This window comes from Rousettus aegyptiacus, unplaced genomic scaffold, assembly GCF_014176215.1.
Source record: "Rousettus aegyptiacus isolate mRouAeg1 unplaced genomic scaffold, mRouAeg1.p scaffold_m13_p_1, whole genome shotgun sequence".
NCBI classification, from domain to species: domain Eukaryota; kingdom Metazoa; phylum Chordata; class Mammalia; order Chiroptera; family Pteropodidae; genus Rousettus; species Rousettus aegyptiacus.
Window position 1 is genome coordinate 146,223,336 of NW_023416284.1, and position 25,799 is coordinate 146,249,134.

General features: G+C 38.7%; 1 protein-coding gene and 1 pseudogene across 3 annotated transcripts in view; both read left to right on the forward strand.

Moving 5' to 3' along the window:
* RPF2 (ribosome production factor 2 homolog) overlaps positions 1 to 3,333 on the forward strand; it is a 28,635-nt gene extending 25,302 nt beyond the window's left edge. For all 3 annotated transcript variants that reach the window (XM_016137000.2, XM_036220965.1, XM_016137001.2), the window contains 2 exons: positions 2,072 to 2,216; positions 2,961 to 3,333. In XM_016137000.2, the coding sequence (XP_015992486.1) occupies positions 2,072 to 2,216; positions 2,961 to 3,140 (325 nt within the window). In that variant the 3' untranslated portion in view covers positions 3,141 to 3,333. The remainder of the gene's footprint in view (positions 1 to 2,071; positions 2,217 to 2,960) is intronic.
* A 15,486-nt stretch (positions 3,334 to 18,819) lies between these two features.
* On the forward strand, positions 18,820 to 18,938 carry LOC118604163 (annotated as a pseudogene).
* The last annotated feature ends 6,861 nt before the right edge of the window (positions 18,939 to 25,799 follow it).

Sequence of the window (25,799 nt, forward strand, 5' to 3'; positions counted from 1 at the left end):
CTGACTGCAGTTGACCATGGGTAACTGAAACTTTGGAACGTGAAACCACGGATAACTATCTTTAAAAAATAAAAACTGCAATCTGTATAATGAGATGAGGGTGAAGGAAATGGTTTTAGGTATTTGTTTTTAGTGAGTTGATATCTAATAGTCTCTACCTTTTGCTTGGCATGATCACAAAAATCATTTATAAATTCTTTATTAATACACTTTCTCCGAGGAAGAGTAAACAGATTGTTTTTTTAAATGATTAACAAGTGATTATTATAGATTCTAGATATCACTATTAAAAACTTAATTAAGAAAAAGGGTGATAGACCAATCACCAGAAACCACATGCAGAGAACTGAAAACTGGAGACCGTTTCCTTCTTTTTCTGTCAATTTGATGTCAGTAAACATACTCAGTGAAGTGATTAAGATTAGGTCATTTACATAGACAGTATGGCTCTGTAACTCAGTTTTTCGATAAATAGCAACATATGTAGTTATTTGGAAGTAATCTTAATTATGTATACTGCTGAAAAGTTACTTTGTTAGGAGGACACTTCTATAAATAAAAAGATACTTTAGAGGAGTTTTGCTCCATACAGTGATAGTTGGGTGATCTGAATCCATCAGGCATGCCATGAGCTGTCCTGGATTGACAAGTTTCCCATTTAGTTGAAAATGAACATTTTAAGCAGTAGAAAACTTTTAATTGAAATTTTATATATAATGTCCCTGATTTTTTAAGTAGGCAACTGAACATGTATTTTCTTAACGTGTTTACTGAGATACTAATCTTGATATGAGTTCAGCATTGTGAATATCATTTATTTGGAGGTAATGAAAATGTGGATGCATATGCAGAAGTATGTGTGATATGACAGAGTCAAATGGTCACTGCCCTATATACTTTAAATTAGCTCTTTAGGAAGATGCCGTGAACCAGCCAACTTTAGCTTCTGAAAATATTTCCCCCCTCAGTGAACCTGAGATAGGCATTGACTCAGGTCTTTTCTGGAACCATGTGGAGAACGTGGCCTACGAGCTCTCTTTTAGGCTCTTTTCCCTGTGCTTGCTCTCTTCAAGTCCCATAGTAGTGTTCATTTTACCTTTTGATCTTAGTATACCTTTCGTTTTAACCCTTTAGCTTTTTACATATCCTAGGCTTGTATTTTTTGTTTTTTGGATTTTTATTTTTTGCCTTGTTCAGTTGAGTGTAAATTACTGTGTCTGATACAGCATATTTATCACTGTGACTCTTCCTAAGTGCACCTCCTGTGATTGGACTGTATTGATTGGCCATCTGTCTGCATGTGATGCACTTAGGGCCCAAAGGGCTCGTAATGAGCTTTGGCACACACACTTCTTCCTAGTGTTTGCTGCTCTCTTGGGTATTCCTTATTGTGCTTTCCTCCTCTTTTTCTTCTCTCAGTGTCACAATCTAGCTTTTGTGTGAAAAGGCTGATTTTTTATAAACATCGTTATTCAATTATTTATTTCCATGTGGAGATCTGGCCACGGTAACAAATCGAGTCACCTTAGATAGTCTTCAGTCTTTCAGCTGTTTTTGTGGTATCACCAAAAAAAAGAATTTGCCAGTCCCCCCTCTTCCCTGCGCTCTTTCTCATGTGTTCCCAGATCCAGAGCTATTTGGACATATGGTACCCAGGAAGTTGTGGCTTTGTTATATTAAGATTTAAAGTTCATTCCGGTCTATAGATATCAGTAAATGTCTATGCTGTGGAGAAAAGTTGATTCTGAGTAGGTTTTAGAGAAACAATAATGTTTCAAGACCCAATTAAAAGTATTTTTATGCTTATGTAAAGCTTATATAAGATGAAGTCCCATCAAAAGATTCCATTTCTTAGAAGAATTGTCTATCTCGCTTTATGTTTCTCAATAATAGTATATACTTTTATTTTCGATTTTCAAAAATCAGAGAACCAAAGAATGCACTTGGCCTAAATGTCTACAATTTTAAGAAGCTTAGCCCTTCTAAAGATTTTTATGTCATTTTATGGAACTGTAATTCTCTTGAACACAAATATTCGGTGAGCAACATTTCTTTGTCATATTTCATGAAGGTTGCTGTTGAAGAAATCTGGTTGCAGAACACCACGGATCGAATTGGAAGAGATGGGACCCTCATTGGATCTGGTTCTGAGGAGGACACATCTGGCATCAGATGACCTTTATAAGTTATCCATGAAAATGCCAAAAGCCCTCAAGGTACATAACTTGTAGATTGGTTCCATATTTATTTGTATATTTTACTCTTTCCAAGAAGGATTTTCAGCATGTATTAAAAGACATAAAGAGATCAATAAAAGATAAAATTAGACTCTTGGAGCCAAGAAGAGGAGGAAAAAGCAAATAAGCCAACCATAAAGGATAATGAAAGACTTAACAGAAACCAGACATCAGCTGTGGCTGAGAGCTTTTTGGTAGCCAAGACTGCCATTTTTTCAGCAAAAAGAATTGTTTGGTCCATTGTGAAGACTGGAGATTTAGAGCACAGGATGTATAACCCACACTTACATAAAATGTATTTTGACTTTTGAATTGTTTAAAAAAAAACAAGTTCTGTCTGGAATGCCAATAAAGATTGAAATGATAGTCACAATTCCTTAAGCTAAACACAGGAAATTCTCTCAGTACATGTCAATGGTTAGTGTAGTCTATAATGTTGTGTCTCAAAGTGTGATCTGACAATTTTCCCGGGAATTGTTAGAAATGCTGAATCTCAGCTCCCGCCTTAGACCTATTGAATTAGAATCTGCATTTTAATAAGATCTGCAGAGGATTTGTATGTATACTTGAGTTTGAGAAGAAAGGTCTGTGAGGGCTATATATTCTATGCCATTGAAGGCATGCTCACTAATGGAAGTTTTTAGTAAGGTAGTTGTTGTATACTAGATTCTTACCAATTCATGATAATAGAAACCGTTAAATATATATATTCTTGTTTCATAGCCAAAGAAGAAGAAAAATATCTCTCATGATACTTTTGGTACAACTTATGGAAGGATTCATATGCAGAAGCAAGACCTAAGCAAACTACAAACCAGAAAAATGAAGGGGTTGAAGAAACGACCTGCAGAAAGGATAACAGAAGATCAAGAGAAAAAATCAAAGAGAATTAAAAAAAAATGATGGAATTTAGCTGAAAACTACAGTTTTATTGTAGTCTGTTTACTTAAGAGAATTATCAAGCATCAGTCATTTCAGAGTTTCTTATAAGTTTTTACTGTATATTTTTCTAGCCTGATAATTCGCCTAAACTATATATTGTATATATTATGAGCGGTACTATTAGGTTGAAAGTAAACCTCTTACTTTAGACGTACCCTTGTGTGCCATTTTTACTCTGTGATACATTTCCCTCTGTCTGCCCCCAACAAAGTCCAGTCTGCCGTCGCTTTTGATGGATGAGTGAGGAGGGATCTCCAGAATAAACATAGGTATCTGATAATTTTGGGGTTAAGCTTTAGATAGAGAGGAAGTCATGGAAAGTAGAAATGGCCCAAAGGAACTGTATGCACACTCACTATGACCTACCTGGAAAGTTAGTTCCATCTTCCAACATAATACCTACAACCCAGCTTTTATTTTTTACTTTTCGGTTATTTTGCCTGAAATTCTACCACTTATTTATTTGAGATTTTAAGCTTTGTGTCATAAAATATAGATCTCTAAGAGAGATACCTGATCACTGACACATTACCTTACTCTTGATTATTTTAATAAGAGATTTCTGTTACGAAGTGGAGCCCTACCCTCGTCTGCGAGAAGGAAGTTTTTGTTTTGTTTTGTTTTGACAAATACAGCACCTGGTATTCCTAGGTAGTTTATCCAAGTACTAACCAGACCCGACCTTGCTTAGCTTCCGAGATCAGACAAGATTGGGCACATTCAGGGCGGCATGGCCGTAGATGAGAAAGGAAGTTTTGATAGATATGAGAAAGGAAAGAATAGGTAGGTTTTAAGACACAGGGCACTTTAGGATACTAGCTACCTAGTATCCTAAAACCCCGGGTGTTTGCATACTGAGTAGGAGTAAGCCAAAGTCAAACAGTATGTTTTGAAATTTTCATGAAGACTGGCCCTGTGCCTAGGAAAATGGGAAGAAGCTTTTTACTTCCTCCTCCTAGTGTAATTACTTTTTTTTTTAAATTGATCGAATCCCTGGTAAAGAAGTTCCTTTATACAAGTGCAAGCCAGTTGTGTTATAAAGGCACAAACAACATAAATGATAATATGTTACATGAAGTAGAAATGCTTTTGTTTTCACCTTCATGTCAAGGAGTTTTTCCATTCCTAGATGTCCATACATGCATTTATATGAGTTTGCTGGCAGTAAGCAAAAACCATAGCCTCAATTTTACCTTTTGTATCCTTTTCTTTCTCTCGTAAACCCATTTTTTTAGTCTTCCCTCTCCCTATCCTTTTCTGGATGACTAATATTCTCCTCCATACAAATGAAGGAGCTGGAATCACTCATTTACACTTGTTTATTGATGATGCATTTAACCAAAACCCACAGTTTTAGATCTGAAGGAGGCATTTGTGTTTTATGTCTAAATGGGGAGAGAGGGCTAAAATGATTCATATTGTGCCATCTGCAAGTAGATGGACAATAGTTGGGGAGAAGAGGAGCTATAGAAGGGGCGTCAGAAATGGTGGATTCATAGTCCTTCCCCAATGCCTGACCCCTGACTGGTCTAGCAAAAGCTAATGGAGATATTGATTCAGGAGCCAAAACAATGAGTCTCTCACCAGCCACTTTTAGGCAGGACCGTGCCACACCTTGACCCCTCTCCACCAGGAAGACCTACCCCAGCAATTCAACATTAATGTAGAGATACCCACATTTTCTTTATGTGGGATATTGTCTTCATGGAGTTGTTTGTTTTAATCAATACAATTGTTTGAGAGTTGTTAATGGATCATTCTGTCTCCTATGTAATTTTTGTGTCAGTATCCAGTAAGTATATCTTCTTCACTAAGAGAAGTATTATTGTATAATATTACTGAAATATAATTCAAAGACTTCATTGAAAAGCCTTGTTCTAATTATAAAACCATGTGGAAACCTTGATCCACCATTTATATCACTGTGTTTGTGGGAAGTACATTTTAATTATCACTTGTCCTTGAACTTTAGACTACAATATACGTAAATTGGAGAATATATATTCATTCCAGTAGTGGTGGTAAATTGTTTTGTTTTACTTTGAATTTTGGTAGATGAGGAAAGCAGATTAGAGGGTTTTTTTGTTTTGTTTTGTTTTTTAAATACCAAACTTGTCTTTTTTCTAGGATGTTAATACTAATGCCAAACTATATATGATTTCATGAAATATGGTTCCTTTTTTATAATTTAACTCCTGATATTTCTTTTCTTGATGCTGAACATAATCCAAAGTACAGGTGTTGTTACTCAAGTCAAGAAAGGAAGGGGAAAAAAAGAACTAACCCAAGTCAGTTTTTAGTTACCAGATGACCTAGCTGCTTCTGATCTCTCATTTATATTTTTAGCCATTTTACCTCCCTTACCCCTAGAGGGTTGGGCTAGGAAAGGGTTCAAAGAAGCTTTAAAACAGGAGTTAAAACCACTGCTAAAATTTGACAAGAGAAGTTTGGTTTCTTTTTAGTGAAATTTTAATTATCAGTGCTTCATCCATTGTAAAATTAAGAACCTGCAAAAATACAGGGTTTTCATTATGTCCTTAATACACTTTCAATAGATTACAGAAATGGTCAAAACACCCCCTAACTGCATTGAATGCAAATACATCCTAGCATATATACATTATGAAATCGTATTATATCCATTGAAATAAGCTGCTGTGAACAAGACGAATGGGCTTGGTGGCTTGAGGTTTATGCTAGCTGTGAGAAGAAAGTCAACTTGCTTTTAAATGTAGTTATTTTTTTCTCATACCAACAATTTGAGTTGTTTGAGTTTAAAAACAGCAAAGATATCACTGTGTTTCCTGTACCACCCAAAGTGGACCATGTTAGGAATTTTAATTGCCTTGGTTGAATTGGAGCCTTTTAGCACTTTTTCCATTTCGAAGCCCTTTGGGAAAAAGTTTTAAAATATGGCATAAATATAAGGTAGGCCTTTCTTTATAGATAACTAACACATTTTAATTTTGTTCTTTTTCTGCTGCTTCCTTTAAACAGCTTCCTTCCTCCCTCCCTCAACCATTTCACTCCCACCCTACTCTTTACATACACTGGCACATTCCAAACAGGGAGAAAGGCCTGGCACTATGCAGGCCTTTGCTACTAAGCAGGCCTGGGGCTAGTATGAAAGAAGGCAGATAAAGAGGAAATGGCAAAGCTAGTATTTAGCAGTTAGGGCTTTTGCCAAGCAAAGATCAAAGCCTATAAGCTTTGAGTGCTTTACTGGATTGAGACTGATTCCTCCAGCTCAAAGCTGGGTTTCTGAAGGCTCAACTAGAAGCAGAGTGGCAGGTGTTGGCTCTGTGAGGCATGCTCTCCTGCTCAGCTGGAACCCGAGGTTGTAGAGACACTACCTATGGACACCAGATCAGGAAGGGACCTGCAACCAGAGTTAGAGTTGAGGCCGTGTTCAGTTAACCCCTCTGTAACAGTGCAAGTGAGCTCAGAAAGAGGCGACTGGAGGGCAAAGCGCAGCCTATTTAACTGTTACATTTGAAATGGACCTGGAAGATTCATATTCATCAACTTGAGAGGTTTATTTTCCCCTATCCTTTAGCTAGTTCCCCAGAGTCACTTGATAAAGCTGATGGCAAGGTGACCCGACATCGCTTTAGATGGTAACCTGCAATAGCACCTCTGGGTCCGTCTCTCAAAGGGAGTTTGGGGTTATGGCACGGGGAAAGAACATGAGAATTCATTATTATCCCCATGAGATCCCATTTCCATTTATTTGGCTCGTCACTTAACGCTAGTCAATGTCACATGTGTGTGAGTGTTGCCCCCAGCACCTTCCTCCATACTGGAGACCTTGGAGAAAGATTAAGCTCAGGTGGCATGGGGGCTCTTCAAAAGTGGAATATATGGGAGGTAGTTACAGCAGGCAGTGCTGAGTGTGTGTGGTGGGGAGTTGTGACATTAAAAGAAACTGACATCTCTCGATGCTCTGTGAGTGCTACAGCTAAGATTGAAAGGACAAGGACTCAATTAAAGAAGGCATAAAACTATGGGTAAGACCAATTGGTATGATTCTCTAATAGTGTTAGAAGTGGTATAGTTCTTAACATTTTCCTGGAAATGGAAAGGAAATAAATGAGGCTTTGTTTTGTTTGCAGTAGTATGATAAAGAATTTTTTTTAAGGGTCCTGATAAGGCAGGTGGTATAATCCTAGCTGGCAGAATTCTTACATGATTTCCATTCTTGGAAATGAATGGAGCTGAGCCACCATGGTTCCATGATGAGTAGCTCCAGAGGGTATTCCTATACTAACTTCAAGGTGAGTGAGATATGGTACGGAAAGCACCTGTATGATTGGAATGACTTGGAAACTCAATCCCAGACAAGAACAATCAGTTTTGAAGAAATTGTGGGAAAGTAGAATGAGACAGAGGTAGTTACACTCTAGATTTGGCTTCAGCAACATTTTGGGAAGAATCACTAAGTAGATGGCTTGCAAGCTCTTAGAAATGGTAGTAGTCATTGGTAGGAGCCAGCACGAGTTTTCTGGGAGCTAAGAGTTTTTTTTAAAATATCTTCATTGTTGTGGAATTTATTATTTCTAATCATGTCTGCTGTTAGACTTATCCATTCTTTACATTTTTCTTTATGGGTTCAACAATTATTTATTGAGTAACAGGCATACTAGCTGTCAGGGATACCAAGAGGAATAGCTCAAGTTCTCCTTTGTGTAAAGCCCAAATGGGTGCTGCTGTGGCAGGCAGCTCTCGGTTCCAAGTGTTGGTTCGTGGATCCAGTCTCCTTCAGTCTTATGGCTCTGCTGTGTTCAACTTGCAGTTTCCAAGTTTTCCACATTCATTTGCTGCAGGCCAAAAATGATGGAAAGGACATGAAGGATGTTTGTGAGAGTCATTAGGAGTCAGGGCTGGGGGTGATGCATATCCCTTCTGCTCAAATTCCTTGGCTAGATCTCTGTCGTGGGTCCACACCTAACATCAATGGAGGCTGGGAACAATTGCTTAGCCTGGACACTTGCAGAGGGTCAGCAGCTCAGGAGGCCCAAGAGGCAGATGGAGAAAGATTTAGCTGTGTGGCCCCAGTTTTTAAAACGAGAGTTACTATATTTGCTTTTTAAAAAAAGTAAATTTTTTAAAGTAAAATTTTCTTAAATGAATTCCTACCTACAGGACAGTGAGTGCTCAGATGAGTAAATGTGATGAATTTTTACAAAATGAACACATTGTCTAACCATTATCAAGAAATAGAAATGTCATTAAGACCCACAGAAGCCCTTTGTATCCCCTTCAGTCATTAGCCCATTAGTAGTAAGGTTATCTGTTAGGTGCCCTACTCTTTAAAATTGATATTATACTATAGAGATTTTCCTGTCATCATTATTTTGAAAACACCATTTTTTGATAGGTAGATAATATTTGATTGTCAGGGGTGTGTTAGACTATTTAGTTATTCTGTTGGGCATTAATGTCATTTTCTTTTGGTATTATTTTAAACAATGCGATCTATATGTTTGCACAGAAATAGTTTTGGAAAACATTTTTCTCATGCTCATCTTATTTGATTTTTAAAGTATACTGTAAGAGGTATAGTATAGGTGTCATTATATATAATTTCTGGTTGACAAAACAGGCTCAGAGATTAAATAACTTGTCTGAAGTTATATAGCTAAAAAGTAAAGCTGGGCCTAGAACCATTGCCTTTTAATTTCTAGTATACTGGATTTCCATAACATCTAAGCCTCTCAAGGTATTCTTGTGAACCAAATGGAGAAATGTGATATAACTGAAAAAGCACTTAGGCCAGTTCAAAGCAATTTGAAGGACTACTGTACCCAAAGAGTTCTAATGAATGATGGATAAATTGGTGACATCTGCAAAGGAAATCTTTATTTGTCAGCCTCAGTACTCTGTTTTTGATCTTTGTCTCCTTAATTTTATCTTCCACTTAATGACAAAGAAGACATCACATTTGTGGATTACACAAAGCAGTAAGAATATATTATATGTCATAAATATAAAATATCTTGGTATAGAAAATATCTTGACAGGCTGGGAAGGTTAACTGAAGCCAAATGGAGAAATATAGAAAGATAAATGAAAAAATTCAGTACCTAGAAGGGAAAATATGAATGTAGATAAGGGAGGCATGTTTCTATAGTTGGGAAACAAACCCAATGTCAGTCATCAGTGTGAGCAGACTTCCAGAAAGGCCCACAGACATTTAAGCTGCCTGGATGTAAATAGAATTTTCAGGTTGACTGAAATAGTATACATGAGATAGACAAGAAAGTCTGAAAACAGCAAAGCCTCATATACATATTTAGTAATAAAAAAGTGGAGGTAACAGAGACCCAGTGTACTCAAATCTGCTCAAACCGCATCTACAGTATTTGTTCCAGTTCTGGGAACCACGCTTGGAGGAACTTGAGCTACCTGGAGTATGTTTGGAAGTTGTGATGAAGGTGATGAACATCTCCAAACATTGCCAGACGAGGCTATGGGAGAGAGAGAAACTTACCCTCTGAGTTCTTCTGGCTGGCCTAATAATCAAATTGACGTGAGAAATTAATAAGAGAAAAATGACCAAATTTAATTACATATGTACATATGGGACCCTCATATACATGAGCGAGTCAGAGACTCCACATACTCAAAAGGTTCAGAGATAGGGCAAATGGGGTAACAGGGATATTTAGAGCTAACGGATGGGGTAAGGCACCTTGGGGCTTCAGAAGGAAGGAAGGTCATTTGTAGGATGATAAGAAGGGCAGATATTCAGTAAATAGAAGTTTGCCCTGCCCTTATTATAGATATGTTATAAAAAGAGATCTCTGGTCATAATTCTCATTATAAGTAAGTCATCTGATTTAAATTCTTTAAGGGAGAGGTAAAAGTTTCCTGTGACCCTCCAGGGTCTTCAATTGCTTTCAGCTCAAAATAAGTCACATGCCCAGGAGGCACATCTTGGGAAGGACTGTTCTGAACCTCTTCAAGGCAGAAATGATTTACCAGGGAAAAAAGGCATTCACTAAACAAACTTGTTTTTATCAGCTTAATTGAAATATAATTCCTGTACAATAAAGTATATTCATTTAAAGTATATGATTTGGTGAGTTTTGACATTTGTATATGTCTATGAATACACTGGCACAATGAAGATAGGAACATTTTCATCACCCCAGAAAGATTCCTTATGGCTCTTTGTAGTTCATTCTTCCTCTACTTCAAGCCCCAGACAACCACTGATCTGCATTCTATCACTATAAATCAATTAACATTTTCTAGAATTTTATATAAATAGGACTCTTATGATTGGAATCTTTCACTCAGCATGAAGATTTTGAAGCTTATACATCTTGCCACACCTATCAGGAGTTTACTGCTGAATAGTATTCCATCATGAATGTACCACATTTTGTTTGTTTATGGATATTTGGATTGTTTCCAGATTCAGGCTATTATGAAAAAAGCTTCTATGAACATTCATGTTGTGAGTTTTTATATAGGCAAATGTTTTTATTTCTTTTAGGTAGATACCTAGGAGTGGAATAGCTGGGTCAAACTGAACACACGGCTCTACTAGGAACTGAATGAACAAGAGAGATGGGCTCAGATGCCAGGAGGCTCTAATTCTTGTGGAGGGAAAGAGGCAGTAAAACATGCAAACAAAAAGGATAAGTTTACAAAGTGATAAGTGATAAAAGAACAATAAAACAGAACAGATGGAAAGTGGCTAAGAAGGGTCTACTTTAGCTAGAATGACAAAGGAAGATCTCTCTGTAAAGGTGATGTGATGGAGCCGAGTCCTGGATGTTGAGAAGGAGGCAGTGTATGAAGTTTTGGGGAAGCACATTCCAGGAACTGGGAACAGCCAGTGCAAAATCTTTGAGAAAGGAAAGAATTTGACTTAAGGACGTAACAATTGTCTCCAAATATTTGAAAAACAATCAGGGAGAAAAGGGATTACAATAATTCTATGAAATTTCAAGGCATAAATATGACCAATTAATGGAAATTAGTTGGAGAAAAGTTTTGGTTTGATCTAACCTTTTAGTAGTGGAACAATTGGGGAGAGGAAAAATGACCGTTGCTGAAGTTTTGTTTTCTTCCTTTTTTTTTATTTTCTCCTAGACATTTTCTACTAACATGAATAACAACAACCAGATGGACCCCCAGCTCTTGACTTAGGTTTCTCCAAGTGAATTGTTCAGCAAATATAAATCCAACTTATAAACCAGCTGCACTAATTTATAAGGCAATTGATAGAAAAATATTTCCTTTTCTTACTAAGTCTAGGCTTTATAAAACATTCCCTGAAAGGCTGGGAAAAGAAGGAAAGATGAGTTATCCTGTTTCATTCAAATGACATCTTCTATAGTTAATGTACAAGGAAGTGTGAGAACATAATAATAATGGAGATAATCTTTCAGAATTTACTGACATCTGCCCATTTAAAAATAATACTGATTTGAAATTAAATGATACCTATTAAAGTATTAGCCCAGGTAAAAAATGTGATTACACAATTGGAAAATGTATTAGAAGACTAAATTATATAATTACTTATCATAAGAAAAAAAAAGGGACAGAAGAAGGAGAAAGAGGAGGAAGAATGAGAAGAGAAAGAGAAGGAGAAGATCATCTCACTGTTGTAAGAAACCTGCTGCTTCCATCTGTCTGTCCATGATCTCTTTCAGTCCTTGCCTACATGCTACTGTAATTATCAGGTAAGAGTGCAGGTGTATTTTTAGCAGTATATTGTTTTTTCGCATATTACTTCAGTAAAGCATATTATTCTCAATTTCTTATATAAAAGAGCAGTAGATTTAGGGTCATCAACAGGAGGAACTTATTCGCAGCTTTATTATGGGAAGGGCACCTAGTAGATAGGTGTAAGGTGTAACTCCCAAGCAAGGCTCCTCGAGCAGGTCCCAGTTGCCTCCAGGGAATGTGGTATGGCCTATTTTTCTAACTCTTGTCATCGTCAGGGTCCTCAGCTTGCACAAGAAAACAGCTCATTTACCAGTGGCAGAGAATAGCTGTTCTCCACTAACTTGTCAAAAAGTATAATCTTGTTTTCAATTTTTATTGAGATATAATTCATATATCAAAACTCACAATTTAAAGTGTATGATTTAGCGATTTTAGTATTTCACAGAGTTGTGCAACCATCACCACTATCTAATTTTAGAACATTTTTATCATCCTGAGAGGAAGTCACTACTCTGATTAATCCATTTCTGTAGACCTTTCCTGAGAATTTCGTATAAAGGAATGATACAAAGTGTAGTCATTTGTGATTGAGCCCTTTCCCTTAGCATAATGTTTTAAAGATTCATCTATGTTGTAGCACGTTATCAATACTTTAGTCCTTTTTATGGCTGAATAATATTCCATTGTATAGATTTACCACATTTTATTCATTCACCTATTGATGGACATTTGATAGTTTTCTAATTTGGCTCTTATGAATAGTGCTGCTATGAACATTCATGTACATGTGTTCGTTTAAATATATTTTTAATTCTTTTTGGCGTATATCTAGGAGTCAGCTAAATGAATGCTAGATCACGTGATAATTCTACGTTTAACTTTTTGAGGAATCTCTAAACTATTTTTCACAGCAGCTGTACTATTTTACATTCCCACTAACTGTATGAAGGTTCTAATTTCTCCACATTTTCAACAACACTTGTTATTTACCATTTTTATTATAGTCATGATAATGAATATGAAATGGAATCTCACTGTGTTTTTTTGTTTGGGGGATGCTATTTAATTTATTTCACCTGTCCCAAAAAAGAGATACTTCTTTGTCAGTAAATAACAGTGTCATAAGCTGTTTTCAGTCAGATTTGTTTTTTGTTGTTGTTTTGCTTTGTATTTCTCTGATGACCAGTTATATTAAGCATCTTTTCATGTACTTATTAGCTATTTGTCTATCTTCCTGGAAAAATGTCTATTTAGGTCCTTTCCTCATTTTTAAATTAGGTTATTTGTCTTTTATTACTGAGTTATAAGGGTTCTTTAATATTCTAGGTACAAATTCCATATTAGATCTATGACTAACAAATATTTTTTCCTATTCTGAGCTATTTTTTCACTTTCTTGATGTTCTTTGAAGATCTGAAAATTTAAATTTTGATGATGTCCAGTTTATCAATTTTTTCCTTTGTTGACTGTGTTTGGACATCATATCTAAGAAACCACTGCCTATTCCTATGTTTTCTTTGAAGATTTTTAGAGTTTTAGCTTTTCCATTTAGGTTCATTTTGAGTATATTTTTATATATGGTATGATGTAAGGGGTCTAACTTTATTCTTTTACACATGAATATCTAGTGTCCTAGCATCATTTGTTGAAAAAGCTATTCTTTTAAACCTTAGTCAAAAATAAATTCACAGTAAATATGAGGGTTTGTTTTTGTACTCTCATTTTTATTTCATTGATCTATATATCTATCTTTATGCCAGTACTACACTGTCTTGGTTACTGTACTGAGTTCTGAAATGGAGAAATGTGAGTCTCCAACTTTGTTATTTTTTTGAGATCGTTCTGTCTGTTCTGAGACTCTTTAATTTCCACATGAATTTTAGGAAAAACTTGCCAATTTATGCAAAGAAATCGGTTATAATTTTGATGAGGATTGTGTTGCATCTGTAAATCAATTTGAGGAGTATTTCCATCTAAACAATTTGAAATTTTCAAATCCATGCATATGGGATGTCTTTCCATTTATGTAGGTCCCTCTTAATTTCTTTTAATGGTATTTTGTAGTTTTTAGTGTTTTACAAGTTTTACATTTCTTTTGTTAAAGTTAGTCCTAAGTGTTTTATTCTTTTTGATGCTATTGTAAACAGGTTATTTTCTTTATTTCATTTTTGGTTGCTTGTTGTAACTCTTCTGTAGAAATACAATTTATATTTGTATATTGCTCTTGCATTCTGCAAACTTGCTGAACTTGTTTATTAGTTCTAGTCATTTTTAATGGATTCCTTAGGATTTTCTATGTGCAAGATCACATCATCAGTTAATAGATCTACGTCTTATTTTGCAATCTGGATACCTACTGTTTTTTATTATTGCCTAATTGCCCTGGCTAGACTGTCTTGCACAATGTTGAATTGAAAAGAGGAGAGCAGATATCCCGGTCTTATTCCTCATCTTAGGAGGAAAGCACCCCATATTCCATCATTAAGTATGATGTTAACTCTAGGTTTTTTGTAGATGTCCTGTATCAGGCTAAAGAAATTTTATCAGAAAGTAGTTTTGAATTTTGTTAAGTGCATTTTCTGCATCTACTGAGACAATCCTGTGGGCATTGACCTTCATGTTTTGGCATGATGTATTACATTGATTGACTTTCAGATATGAAGCCAATCTTGCAGGTGGGATAAATCCTACTTGGCCATGATATATAATCCTTTTTAAACTCTGTAAGACAAATAAATATGAGCCTTAAAAATCTGCTTTTACAATGATGGAAGAATGAGAAAGTGAATATTTTCATTACAAACATAGTTGTTAATATTGCAAACAAAATTCAGTTTAAGGATCCCTGGGATTGGCATCTTTAGATATTAGATGATTCCATTTCCAAAAACATTGTTCACACGCAACCTTTCAGAAGCACAATGGTCTTTTAAAATAAGGCACACCTATGGTTACAAAATGAGAAAAAATGGGAAAGCTAATATTTGGATTTCTTTTAGAGTTTAAGCCCGATCTAATTATTGAGATGATTTGCCAGTTCTGTCCATATTTTATTCATTTATCAGAAACATGCAAACATAATATTTTTGGTCCCCTTAAACATGTTCAGAAACCCAGAAACTATAAATACCTAGGACAGGAATTATAAATACCTATTGAAGTAGATTTGTTAATGGAACTCCTGTCACTCATTATAGCCTTATTTTTGATTAGTTGGTCTCTGCGCTTTTGCATAAACTTAGATGTTTTGAAATTTTAATATTGCATTGTTCCAACAATCTGGTAGCCATGGATTTTTCAAACTAGGAGGTATTTAGGGCCAGCTGAGGACGGGCAATCATGGCTCTGAATCTTGGTTTCACATTAGATGTAGAGATTATAACACTCTTTTACTCCTGGCTCGGTGTTAGAGACTGAGCGTAGATTCCAATTCCATTTGGTAGTCCTTTGTTGAACAGTTCAGCCTTTGTGATATGTGGTGGTTGGAATAACCTTCCCCTCTACAAAACTTTTAAAATTGCTTGGGTTTTGATTTTTGCTGCTGGATTGTTACAAAGGAAACTAGGGTTTGGTATATTTGGATGTCTTCATTTAATGAGCTAGGTGGAGTTTGGAGCAGAGTTAGAAGAGAATGTGCTGTAATTGATGAAATTCTGACCAATTTTAAGTAACACGATTACTTACTTCCCTGTTACTGTTACTAGAACCACTAACAAGCAAACTGCTTAAAAGATTAACTTTACTACATGCCAGGTCAGGCTTGGTCTTCCTCCTCTTATTCAACACATAGTTAAAAATAAATTTAATGAACAGAAAATACCAGACAACATACATCCCATTCCCTCTTTCAAAAATTTTTTATTGAAAGTACAGAATGTGCTAGACCATGAAGATACAACTATGAACTACATATGTTCCTGTTCTCACGGAACTTGAGGTCTTCTACTAGAAAATACAAACCAAAAACATGATGAGAAAAGTAAACAAATAGGGGTGGCTCCATAGTGTGGTTAGCATTGTCTACTTTACACGCAGAAGGTCCTGGGTTCACACCCCAGGTGGAGCCACGGACCGTACCCCAGGGGGCGCCAGGTGCCTCAGGCCCCAGGCCCCAGGCGTTAATCTGGAGCGCGTGGAAGGAGACACCCTGGCTTCAGAGATCCAGTTCTTAAGGAGAGATGGCAACATCTATGGGTCAAGGGTGGAAGTGGGAGGGTGGGGAGGATTAAAGAGGGGGAAAAAAGCTAAACAAATAAAATTATTAAAAGTCATAATAAGGTTTCATAAGACCAGTGAAAAAAACACACCAAGGCCTGGGATAGAGAACACACCAAGGCCAGGGAGCCACCTGGTTCTATGGAGTGGTCACAGAGGCATCTCCGAGGAAGCGATATGTGAGCTGAGACCTCTGAGACAAGGAGTTGGCTATTTCAAAAACATGGGGGAACGGAGCTCTAGGGAAAAGGAATGTCACATGCAAAGGCCCAGAGCCTGACACAGGGCTCACCTGTTCTAGTAATTAAAGAAGGCCAGCCTGGCTAGAAGGCAATGAGCAAGAGAGAACAGCATCAAAGGGAGCCCAAGGTTAGTTGGGATCCAGATTATGCCCAGCTCTTTTAGGATATTTTTTCCCCACACCTCCAAACAAGTAACTCAGTTCCAACCCTATCAGCCTGGAGATAGCATCAGATCCTAAAGGTGGAGGGCTCAGTGCTCCAAGGCTGCTCTCCCCTACCAAGTCCCCATTGTCACCTATGCTTCTCACCGACCTGGCTATATAGATCAGAGATTTCAACAACCTCCTCTTGGGTTTGGTTAATTTGCTAGAGTGGTTCACAGAACTCAGAAAAACATTTTGCTTACTAGATCACTGGTTTATCATAAAAGACATAACAAGAATAGCCATATGGAAGAGATGCATAGGGCAGTGTATGTGGGACGGGTACAGAGCTTCCATGCCCTTTAGGCACACCATTCGCCCCAAATCTCCAGGTGTTCACTGATTGGGAAGCAATCTGAACTCTGTATTTTTGTTTATTAATGGCATAATTTATTAAATCATTGGCCATCAGCCAATGATTTGAATCTCCAGCCCCTGGCCCCTCCCCAGAGATGGAGTTTGAGAGAAAAGGAACAGAAATTTCCAACCCTCAAATCACATGGTTGGTTCTTTTGACAACCAGGGCCCTAAAGTTACCTAGTGGCTTTCCAAAAGTCTCCTCATGAACATAACAAAAGATACTTTTTTCAGTTCAAATCCCATTGAAAATTCCAAGGGTTTTTAGGAACTTTGTGGTAGGAATGGGAGGAAGCCCAAATATATATTATAAATCACAATATTGCAGGCTATCATAACAAAATAGGACAGACTAGATGGCTAAAAAATAAAAATTTATTTTCCCATAGTTCAGACATGAAGGCTGGAAGACCAAGATTGGGGTATCAGTAGGTTTGGATTTTCCTGAGGCCTCTCTCCTTGGTTTGCAGATGGCTACCTTTTTGTTGGTAGGCATTTCCTATGTGCCATACATCCCTGGCATTTCTCTGTAGGTTCTGATCTCTTCTTATAAGGAGAGTAGTCAGATTTCAATAGGGCCTGTCTTAAAGGCTTTCTTTTAACTTAATTACCTCTTTAAAGGCCTTATCTCCAAATATAGTTACATTCTGAAGTACTGTGATATTGAAAAACAAGACAACAGGCCCCAAATAGGGTCACTTACACTAAGCCCCACATCACCAAGCCAAGACTTAATTAATTTCAGCTCTCCCAGAAATGGAATCTTAAACCAGTCAATCAGGAATTGCCTGATCAGGAATAGTTAGGTAATCTGCCCTATAGTTCTCTGCCATCCCTAAAGAAAGTAACCTTCCAATTATGAGCCTGCTTTTATGCCTAGTATAACTTCCTTGTTCCTGCTCCCTTCTGCCTGTAAAAGTCTTTGATTTTGTATAACTTCTTGGAGTGTTCTTCTATCTTCTTTATTGATTGCTGCTCAATTTGAATCAATTTTTTCATAAACTGTTAAAATTTTTAATATGCCTTATCTTCAAACAGGGGGTTAGGGCTTTAACATATGAATTTGGGGGTGAGGCAGCGAGACACAATTCAGTCCATAACAGCAACGTTAAGGATTTTAGCTTTGCTCTTAAGAGCGGTGGAAAACCTTTGAAGGGTTTGAAGCAGGGCCTATGTTGAATGAGATTTAGCAGTTGCTTCTAGATATCAATTCTTTACTAACAGTGAAAACTCTGTTTTCTGTTCAAGACATCAATGTATTCAGCCACAAATGTAAATTGACTGGTTCCCTTGGCATGAGGGGTGGCCATGTGACAACATAAGTGGTTAATGAAGTCTACTGAGTGGACTTCAATAGTCTCAGAGAAGGCTATTTCACTGATGAAAAGGTATGTCCTTCTGCTTCATACTCTGTCTTCTTTTTCCTAGTTGAGAGAAGGATATAATACCCGGAGGAACAGCAGCCACCTTGCAGCCCTGAAGAGGAAGGTTTCACGCCAAGGATGTAGATGGTCAGATAGAAGGAACTTCGTTTTCAGATGACATTCTTGAGCAGCTACATAAATTTTTATCAGTCCACACCCAGGTTTTTTTGTTACATGAAAGTAGTAAATCCCTACTTGTTTAAACTACTGATGTAGGGATGCCTGTTACAGCTTGAACACACTCCTGACCAATACAGAGCTCTGGAACATAAGAAGGAATACCAGTTTGGAAGCTTTTGTTAGAGTGCAGATCAGAGATACCAAGGACTTGGATTAGAATGGCAGCAATGTACCCAGAGCAAAAACACAGGACACATCATCTTGGTGTCTTCACTTATTCAGGGCTATTGAAACCATCTGCATTTGAGGCATTGGAGAGACTGAAGGCTCGGAAGGTCTGGGGAGGTTTCCTGGATTTGCATAAGTCAGTGAATGTGAGATAGAAAATAACCTCGTCTACGGCCATGCCACCGTGAACATGCCCAATCTCGTCTGATCTCGAAAGCTAGGCAGGGTCGGGCCTGGTTAGTAGTTGGATGGGAGACCACCTAGGAAGACCTAGTGCTGTAGGCATAAAAAAAAAAAAAAAAAAAAGAATAAAAAGAACCCCATTTCTGGAGCAAAGTTGGCTTTTCCAGTCTTGTTTTCTCTGTATTTACTGCCTCCATTTATTAACAAGAGAGATTTCTGCCTCCTGGGCTTTTGAGTGCACCCATTCTGTGCGTGAGAGATGGAAATTTTATACTTCACATTCTTGACTCACATGGGCAGAACTGGCAGGCAGGCCACTTGCTTTCTGTTACTTTGGCTCAAGGGAGGCCCCAGCTGCTCCTGGGAGAGCCACTGTTTGTTGCCTCCTAAGAAATTGCTTTTCCAGTAAATAGAACCAGGCAGCTTTAATTTGGCAATCTGGAACAGGCTCCACAACATACTGATAAGCGAGGAAAAAAAAAAGGGCAGACACCATGTGTGTGTAATATGCTACCATAAGGGGGAGAAGATGAAAGAACATTTATTCTTGAGTAAATATTTGCGTATGTGTCAAATATCTCTGGAAGAGCACGCAACAGACTGGAACCAGTATTACGTTTGCGGCGAAGGGGTGGCAGAGAGATACGGATGGGAGAGACTTCTTTTTCATATATGCCCTTTGTGCATCTTGAATTTTTTATCAGTACGTGTTATAAAACAACCTATTCAAATAAATGATTTCCAATCAAAGCAATTTATGCAGCCCCTAAAAGTGATAGTTAGGAAGCACATATAATATAGTTTATAATATCATTTTAAACGAACCATTATATGTATGTATAAAACAAACCGAAGTGACAATAAGCAAAACTCCAGTGTATGTAGAAAAAGGCTGGAAGGAGACACCCCACGAGGTTAACGGTAGTTTCCGAAACGATAAGTATTCTCTCCTTTTTTCATTATATCTTCTTTTTCGTAATGGTGAAAAAATAAACTAACCTTATAACAAAGAAAATAAATTGCTTTTCCTTCCCAGGTTGCAGCAACTGAGCTGCCCAGAAAACTGTTTTGTCTACATGGTCTTGACTCCCCGGTGGCTTAAAGGGTTAGCTTTTCTGCCAGTTCCTCTCCTCTCTATACCCTTGCCTGTCATCCTTCATCCTTAATCTCCCAGCTGTTAGTCCAATCTTTCATTTTAAAATTAAAATATCACCAAACAGCCTTCCTACTTAAAGACTCTGAGCAGAGCTCCATTCACATAATAAAACCCAAATGCCTAGCGTGGTAGAAAAAGTTTTTTGTGCTATATTCCCAGCCCGCCCCTCTGGCTGCATCCCCTACCCCTGCCTAAATTATACCAACCTTCAGTTTCTTAATGTTCCTCGGACAAAATATGTTCTTTACAACTCTGTGCTTTAGTACATGCTGTTTCTAATATTTAGCTATCCTACTCTCCTTGCAGAATTACTTGAATTATCACCTCCTCCCCGAAGTTTTCCCAACTTCCCTGGGTAGTAGCTTCAATTTCCTCCTTTGTGTGCTTCGGAACAGGCCTTAATCCTTGCCACTACACAAGAACAGTGATTGTATATTGCATCATTCTTCTTTATATTCCCAGAGCCTTCCTTGCACAATGCCCAGCACATAGTACATACTCAAAACATTGAATGAATTAATGAAAGGTTTGCATTTCTTCTGTACTCCTACTATGTTATATTGGCCCTTAAATGTCATCAAATAGCTGGGTAACACAGAGCTGTGGACCAGAGGGGTCTTTAGTCAAGGAAACTTCCCCCTCACCTGTTTCTCTGGTTCTTCCCCTCCAGCCCTGTCCCCTTTATCTCTCACAATCATCTATCCTAGGCTATGTGGGTGATGATATGCATAATGAAGTACCTAAGCCTTTGACTTGAATCCATTCTTTATTTTCATACTAATCGACTTTATTCTTTCCAACGGTTTAATAAACAAGCATAAATTCTCTCTTAACATCAGGCTACATACAAATGGAGCAAAAGGATTCTGTTACAGCTAAGAATCATCTGAGCAAGCGGAGGAAAGGGGAGCATCGAAACTGTGCTGGGAGAAAATGGCTTTCAGGCTCTGGGAAGAGAGTTGCCCACTCTGATCCTCTGGCTTTGATCTCCAGGGCTTCATTAGAACAACGTATTATCTTTAATCAGCTCTTTGTTTCTATGCCAGGAATAGAGACCAAGGGGTTGTACATAGAGACTAAAAAAAAAAAAAAAAAAAGAATAACAGGAGTCAGACATATCACAACGTTAGGAGACAGGCCCTTTTTAACATACTCAAAAAGATTGGCTAGAAGTAAATGACAAAGATTTATTGAAGGGTCTTGGGGTCCTGCATTCTTAGCCTCTGAATTGGTCCAAGATGGTAATCTTCAGCTATCTGGCGGTCTAAAAAATGCAATGATTTCTTACTGAGGTCATTCAGATGATCGTCTGAGGCAGGCATTGATGCACAGCAAACTGATATATATATCCAGGCATTGACTAAAGACTGGAAGGTTCAGACGTTTAAGTTCCCAGGCTAGTTAAGGCAAGAATAAAATTGTTTCCTCATGCCTCAGCCTACCTTATTTTAATAATTTAGCAGCTGGACCATAGTGAATCCATTTTATTTCTTCACTCTATTCCTCAGTTCTTATCTGGCAGAGACAAGAAGCAGGAGCAGCCTTGGCTGTGATCTAGAAACAGAGGAGGAAGTAATCCCTGGCTGCAGTTAACCAGCTCCCCTCCCCCCGCCCCGCTCCCCCTCCCCCCACCCCCGGCTGCAGCTCCTGTTGACCAGAGGAGACCCCGCCTAGGACTTCTTGAAGTCAGCTGCTATTGCCACACATCCAGAGGAAGATCTTTACATGGGCAGAGTGGGGACAGAGAAGACACCAAGACTTCTGAATGTTCACAGACAGCACACTCTTCTCTGGGAGAATGGTAGTGCCATTCATGGAACAAGATTAGGGGGTAGGTGGTTTCTCTTCTACTGGCTATGAATCCTTGGAGTCATTTTTGTGCACATTTCCTTCCCCTCGCCAGCTTATCATCTAATGAGTTACCAAGTCCCACTGAGTCTACCTCACAAGATCTCTCTAGCATTCACCAGCCTTCTTCATCCTTACTGCCATGGCAGAGCACAAAAGTGAGAGAGGGGCCACTGCCACTGTCAACCCCACCTCTCTAACCATGACCTTCTTCCTGTCTGTATTAGCTTCCTAGGTTTATTGTGACAATATCACAAATTAAGTGAAACAACAGAAATTTGTTCTCTCACAGTTCTGGAGGCTAGAAGTCCAAAATCAAGGTGTTGGCAGGGTGGGTTCTTTCTACAGGCCCTTAAGGAGAATGTGTTTTATGCCTCTCTCATAGCTTCCGGTATTGCTTGGTTCCTAGATGCATAACTCCAGTGTCTGCCTCCCTCTCTTTTGCCTCTGTGTACACCTTTGTGTCTCTCTTTTCTTATAAGGACACCAATCATTGGATTTAGTGCCCACCCTAATGCAACATCATGTCATCTGAACTAATTACATCTGCAGGAGCCTATTTCCAAAGAAGGTCACACTCTGAGGTTCTGAGGACTTTCGGACGGCACTATTCGACCCAGTACACAGTTTCTCCAGCTATCACAATCTCACCCCCACACATCCTCTTTCCTTTGTGGGGACCTTCAGTCTCGCTGTATTTCTACTTTGTCCGAGTGTGTCAGTCTTCCGTTGACCTCCGACATTTCTATACAGCCTTGCCCAGACGGTTGATGACCTGGACCTTACTACCCCTTCCTCTGACATTCTCTTGCTCACTCCACAGTCTGCCTCCCTCCATGGGACACACAGGGTTCCGTCATTTGCTAAAAGAAACTGCACACCTGTGAGGACTACAGACTCAGCAAAACCTCTGTCTTCAGTCGCAGCTGGATACTCCAGGACCATGAGCAGTTTTCAATGACTCTCTTTCCGAGCCCCACAAGACCAGCCCTCAGGAATTGACTTCCCACTTCACTGAGAAAGTTGAGCCACAAAGCTTCAAGAAGCTGAACAACCTGCTCCCCCTTCATTTTACATACATTTACAACAAACCAACCTCACCTTCTCTGCCCATGTCTCAGGGTGATCTGTCTCCTCTGCTCGGACCAGTCCATTCCCCGCATAGCCCTCTGGGAGCGTGCTTCTTCAGCTATCTCGGCCTGTCTCTTAACCTGCACCCATGCTCAGATCACTCCAGCATTAATACATGCCCTCCTCTGATCCTGTTTTCTTCTAGCTAGTACTTTCTTCCTTCCCTCTTTTCCCCCCTCCCTTCCTCTCTCTTTCTCTCACTCATTAGCTAAGCTACTTGTGATGTCTCTATGGTTTACTTATTCTCTGTTCCCATTCACTAAGAAGCCACCTGCTTCACAGAGCATCGCGTTCAATGAGATGTGGTCACTCCTCCTTCCCTCCTTCCTCTTAACCCCAATGTTGCAGAACTGCCCTGTTGGCATTCTCATATCTTCCAGATTCAGAGCAGGATGACCTTGTGTATCACATGTGTCAAGACTATAAAGTCAACTGGTTCTGGTCACATTATTTTCTCCTAAGCCTAGCAAGGGCATCTGTTTTCCTTGATGTGGCTGGATGAATGGAGTAGGCCACATAGGCTGAGAGAGACAGCAACTTAATAGAACAAGGAAACAGACCCTGTCTCCGAGGGTCTCCTCCCTGTGGATGCTGCCGCCAGCACCGCCTTCAATGAGCAGCAGCTAGTGGCAATTTGGGCAGGGAACTAGGGGAAGGGTACTGAGAGGATGGCTCTCCCAGTGGTGCCAGTACCCTTATGACCTGGGGCCTACATGTGCATAAAATAGCACAGGAAGCAGGAATTTCACTTTCGTGTGGCTTTCTGGGCCCTGTCTTTGCCAGCTCATCCCCTCTCCTACACTTCGATGGGATAGCAGTCGGACAACTTCTCCCCCCTCCCATGTACAGGCTCTCTCTGTTATCCCTCTGAGGCCAAAAATAGCCACCAGTTATTAAACACACTATGTTGGGCTCTAAGCTAGGTGCTTTACATATCACTTCCTCTAGTCCTTACAGTAACCTAACGAGGTAGGTACTATTTTTTCCTATTTTATAGGTGAGAAATTAAGACTTTAAGAAGTTATTAAGCAATTTGCCCAGTGTCATGCTCTTAGTCAGCAACAGACACGCTTCCAAGCCTTGGCTTGCGTGATGCCAAGTCACATGCTTATGGCCACCACTCCAGCCTACTTTCTTTCTTCCAAAGGTCAACTTTGATCTCAAGTTTCTCCCGATCCCATGCATAATGGTTTGGGGTGCCTTTATAAGATATGAGCTTCTTGAATGACACAATTCTCCCTCTTTTTGCCCAGTAGCTCTCTTTTCTATTATCTATCATGAAATACATGAGGGGTGTAGGTAGTAAGGGAGTGATTAAAAAGGGTACAACAGATAGGAGCTCTTACTAGATTCCATCATACTTGATTAAGTTAGGACAAGGGTTCCGGTTGTGTTCGTTTTCATATCTGTAGTGCCCTAAAATGTGTGCTAAACAAAGGAAGAGACTTTTACTCCTCATCAAAATCTACAAGCACATTAATTTGTCTTGATGTGGAAAATGTTGCAGAAGCAGATTCTCATCTTAACTCTCTTCCTGCTACACTATCAAAATGTCATCTCAACAGTCTTGTTGAGATGCCCCGGCATAAGGAGGCCTTAGAAGTCTGTTGTCAAAGACTTGCAGATGGTTTTGACATAAAGTTTTCACAACGATTTAATGTGATAATTTACGTAACAACTGACATAATCTTTATTAAGAGGGACGTGTTTAGTAAAGTACAAAACATATTGATATAGCTAGTTCTTTAAGGTAGTATCCAAATGAAGGAGGCAAATGAGGTGGTCACTTTTGTGCCACTTCAGATGGCTATTTTACTTTAATGTTGTTCTTGTTACTGTGTGTGGCACAGACACAAACATATCAGAACCTGACACTTCACTTCTCTTCCGGATCTAGATTGTCCTTAGAATCAAACCCAGCCGTCTCCTCTACCTCCAGATCCTTCTTCATCTGGCTCCTGCCTCCATTTCGCATCTCATCTTTTATGTTCTGTCTCTCTATTCTCTTGGTGGAGGGAGCAGCCCAGGACCATTTGCTTTAGGCATTCTGAATGCGCTCTCCCTCTTGTCTTTCAGTGTGCTAAGTTGAAGTGTCATTTCCTTCACTGACCACCCAGCAGTGACCTTGTCTGTCTTTTTTTTTTAATTACTGTATTCCCAAGAGTGCTTGACAAATACATGTTCAATAAATAGTCGTTGATCATGTGCACAAAGGAATAGGACTATTGCCACTAAAGGTGGGAGAGGCGGGTCTTGTTTTGTTTTGTTTTGTTTTTTTTTTTTTGTATTTTTGAGCCTTAGCTGTCCTTGGGGCTGTTTTCAAGGTGATGCTTTGAAAGATTTAAAAAATTTTGGCTGATCTAGAAGGTATTTTAATAAATGGGGGGAAACAAACCTTTCTGTTTGTGAGGCTAGTAGAGAATTGCTTGAAATTTTTTTAATGATTGCTGGACACCATCCATTTCCTGGTTCTGCCTGTTGCCCTCATCCTGAGCATACATGCACATCAGTGTAGCTGACTGGTTTCCACTACTGTTTTCTAGATTTCTTGACATGTTGCTTTCTTGATTTCTAATCTAACAAGGAGAACCTGGTTTCATAGCTTTTTATCCCAATTAAAATTATTCTACAACAGTAGTAAGAGGAGTGAAAAAGTTTGTATCATACCATCTGCCAACTCTTCATGAAGAGTCTGTCAGTTTTTTAAAAAAAGAAGCCAGTGTGTGGCTGACTCACAGTGACCCCTCACCTAGAGGTTGTTAGTAGGCAATGGCAAGGATCCCATCCCAGGGACAAAGGCAGCAGGTTTAGGACTTCTGGGGAGCCAA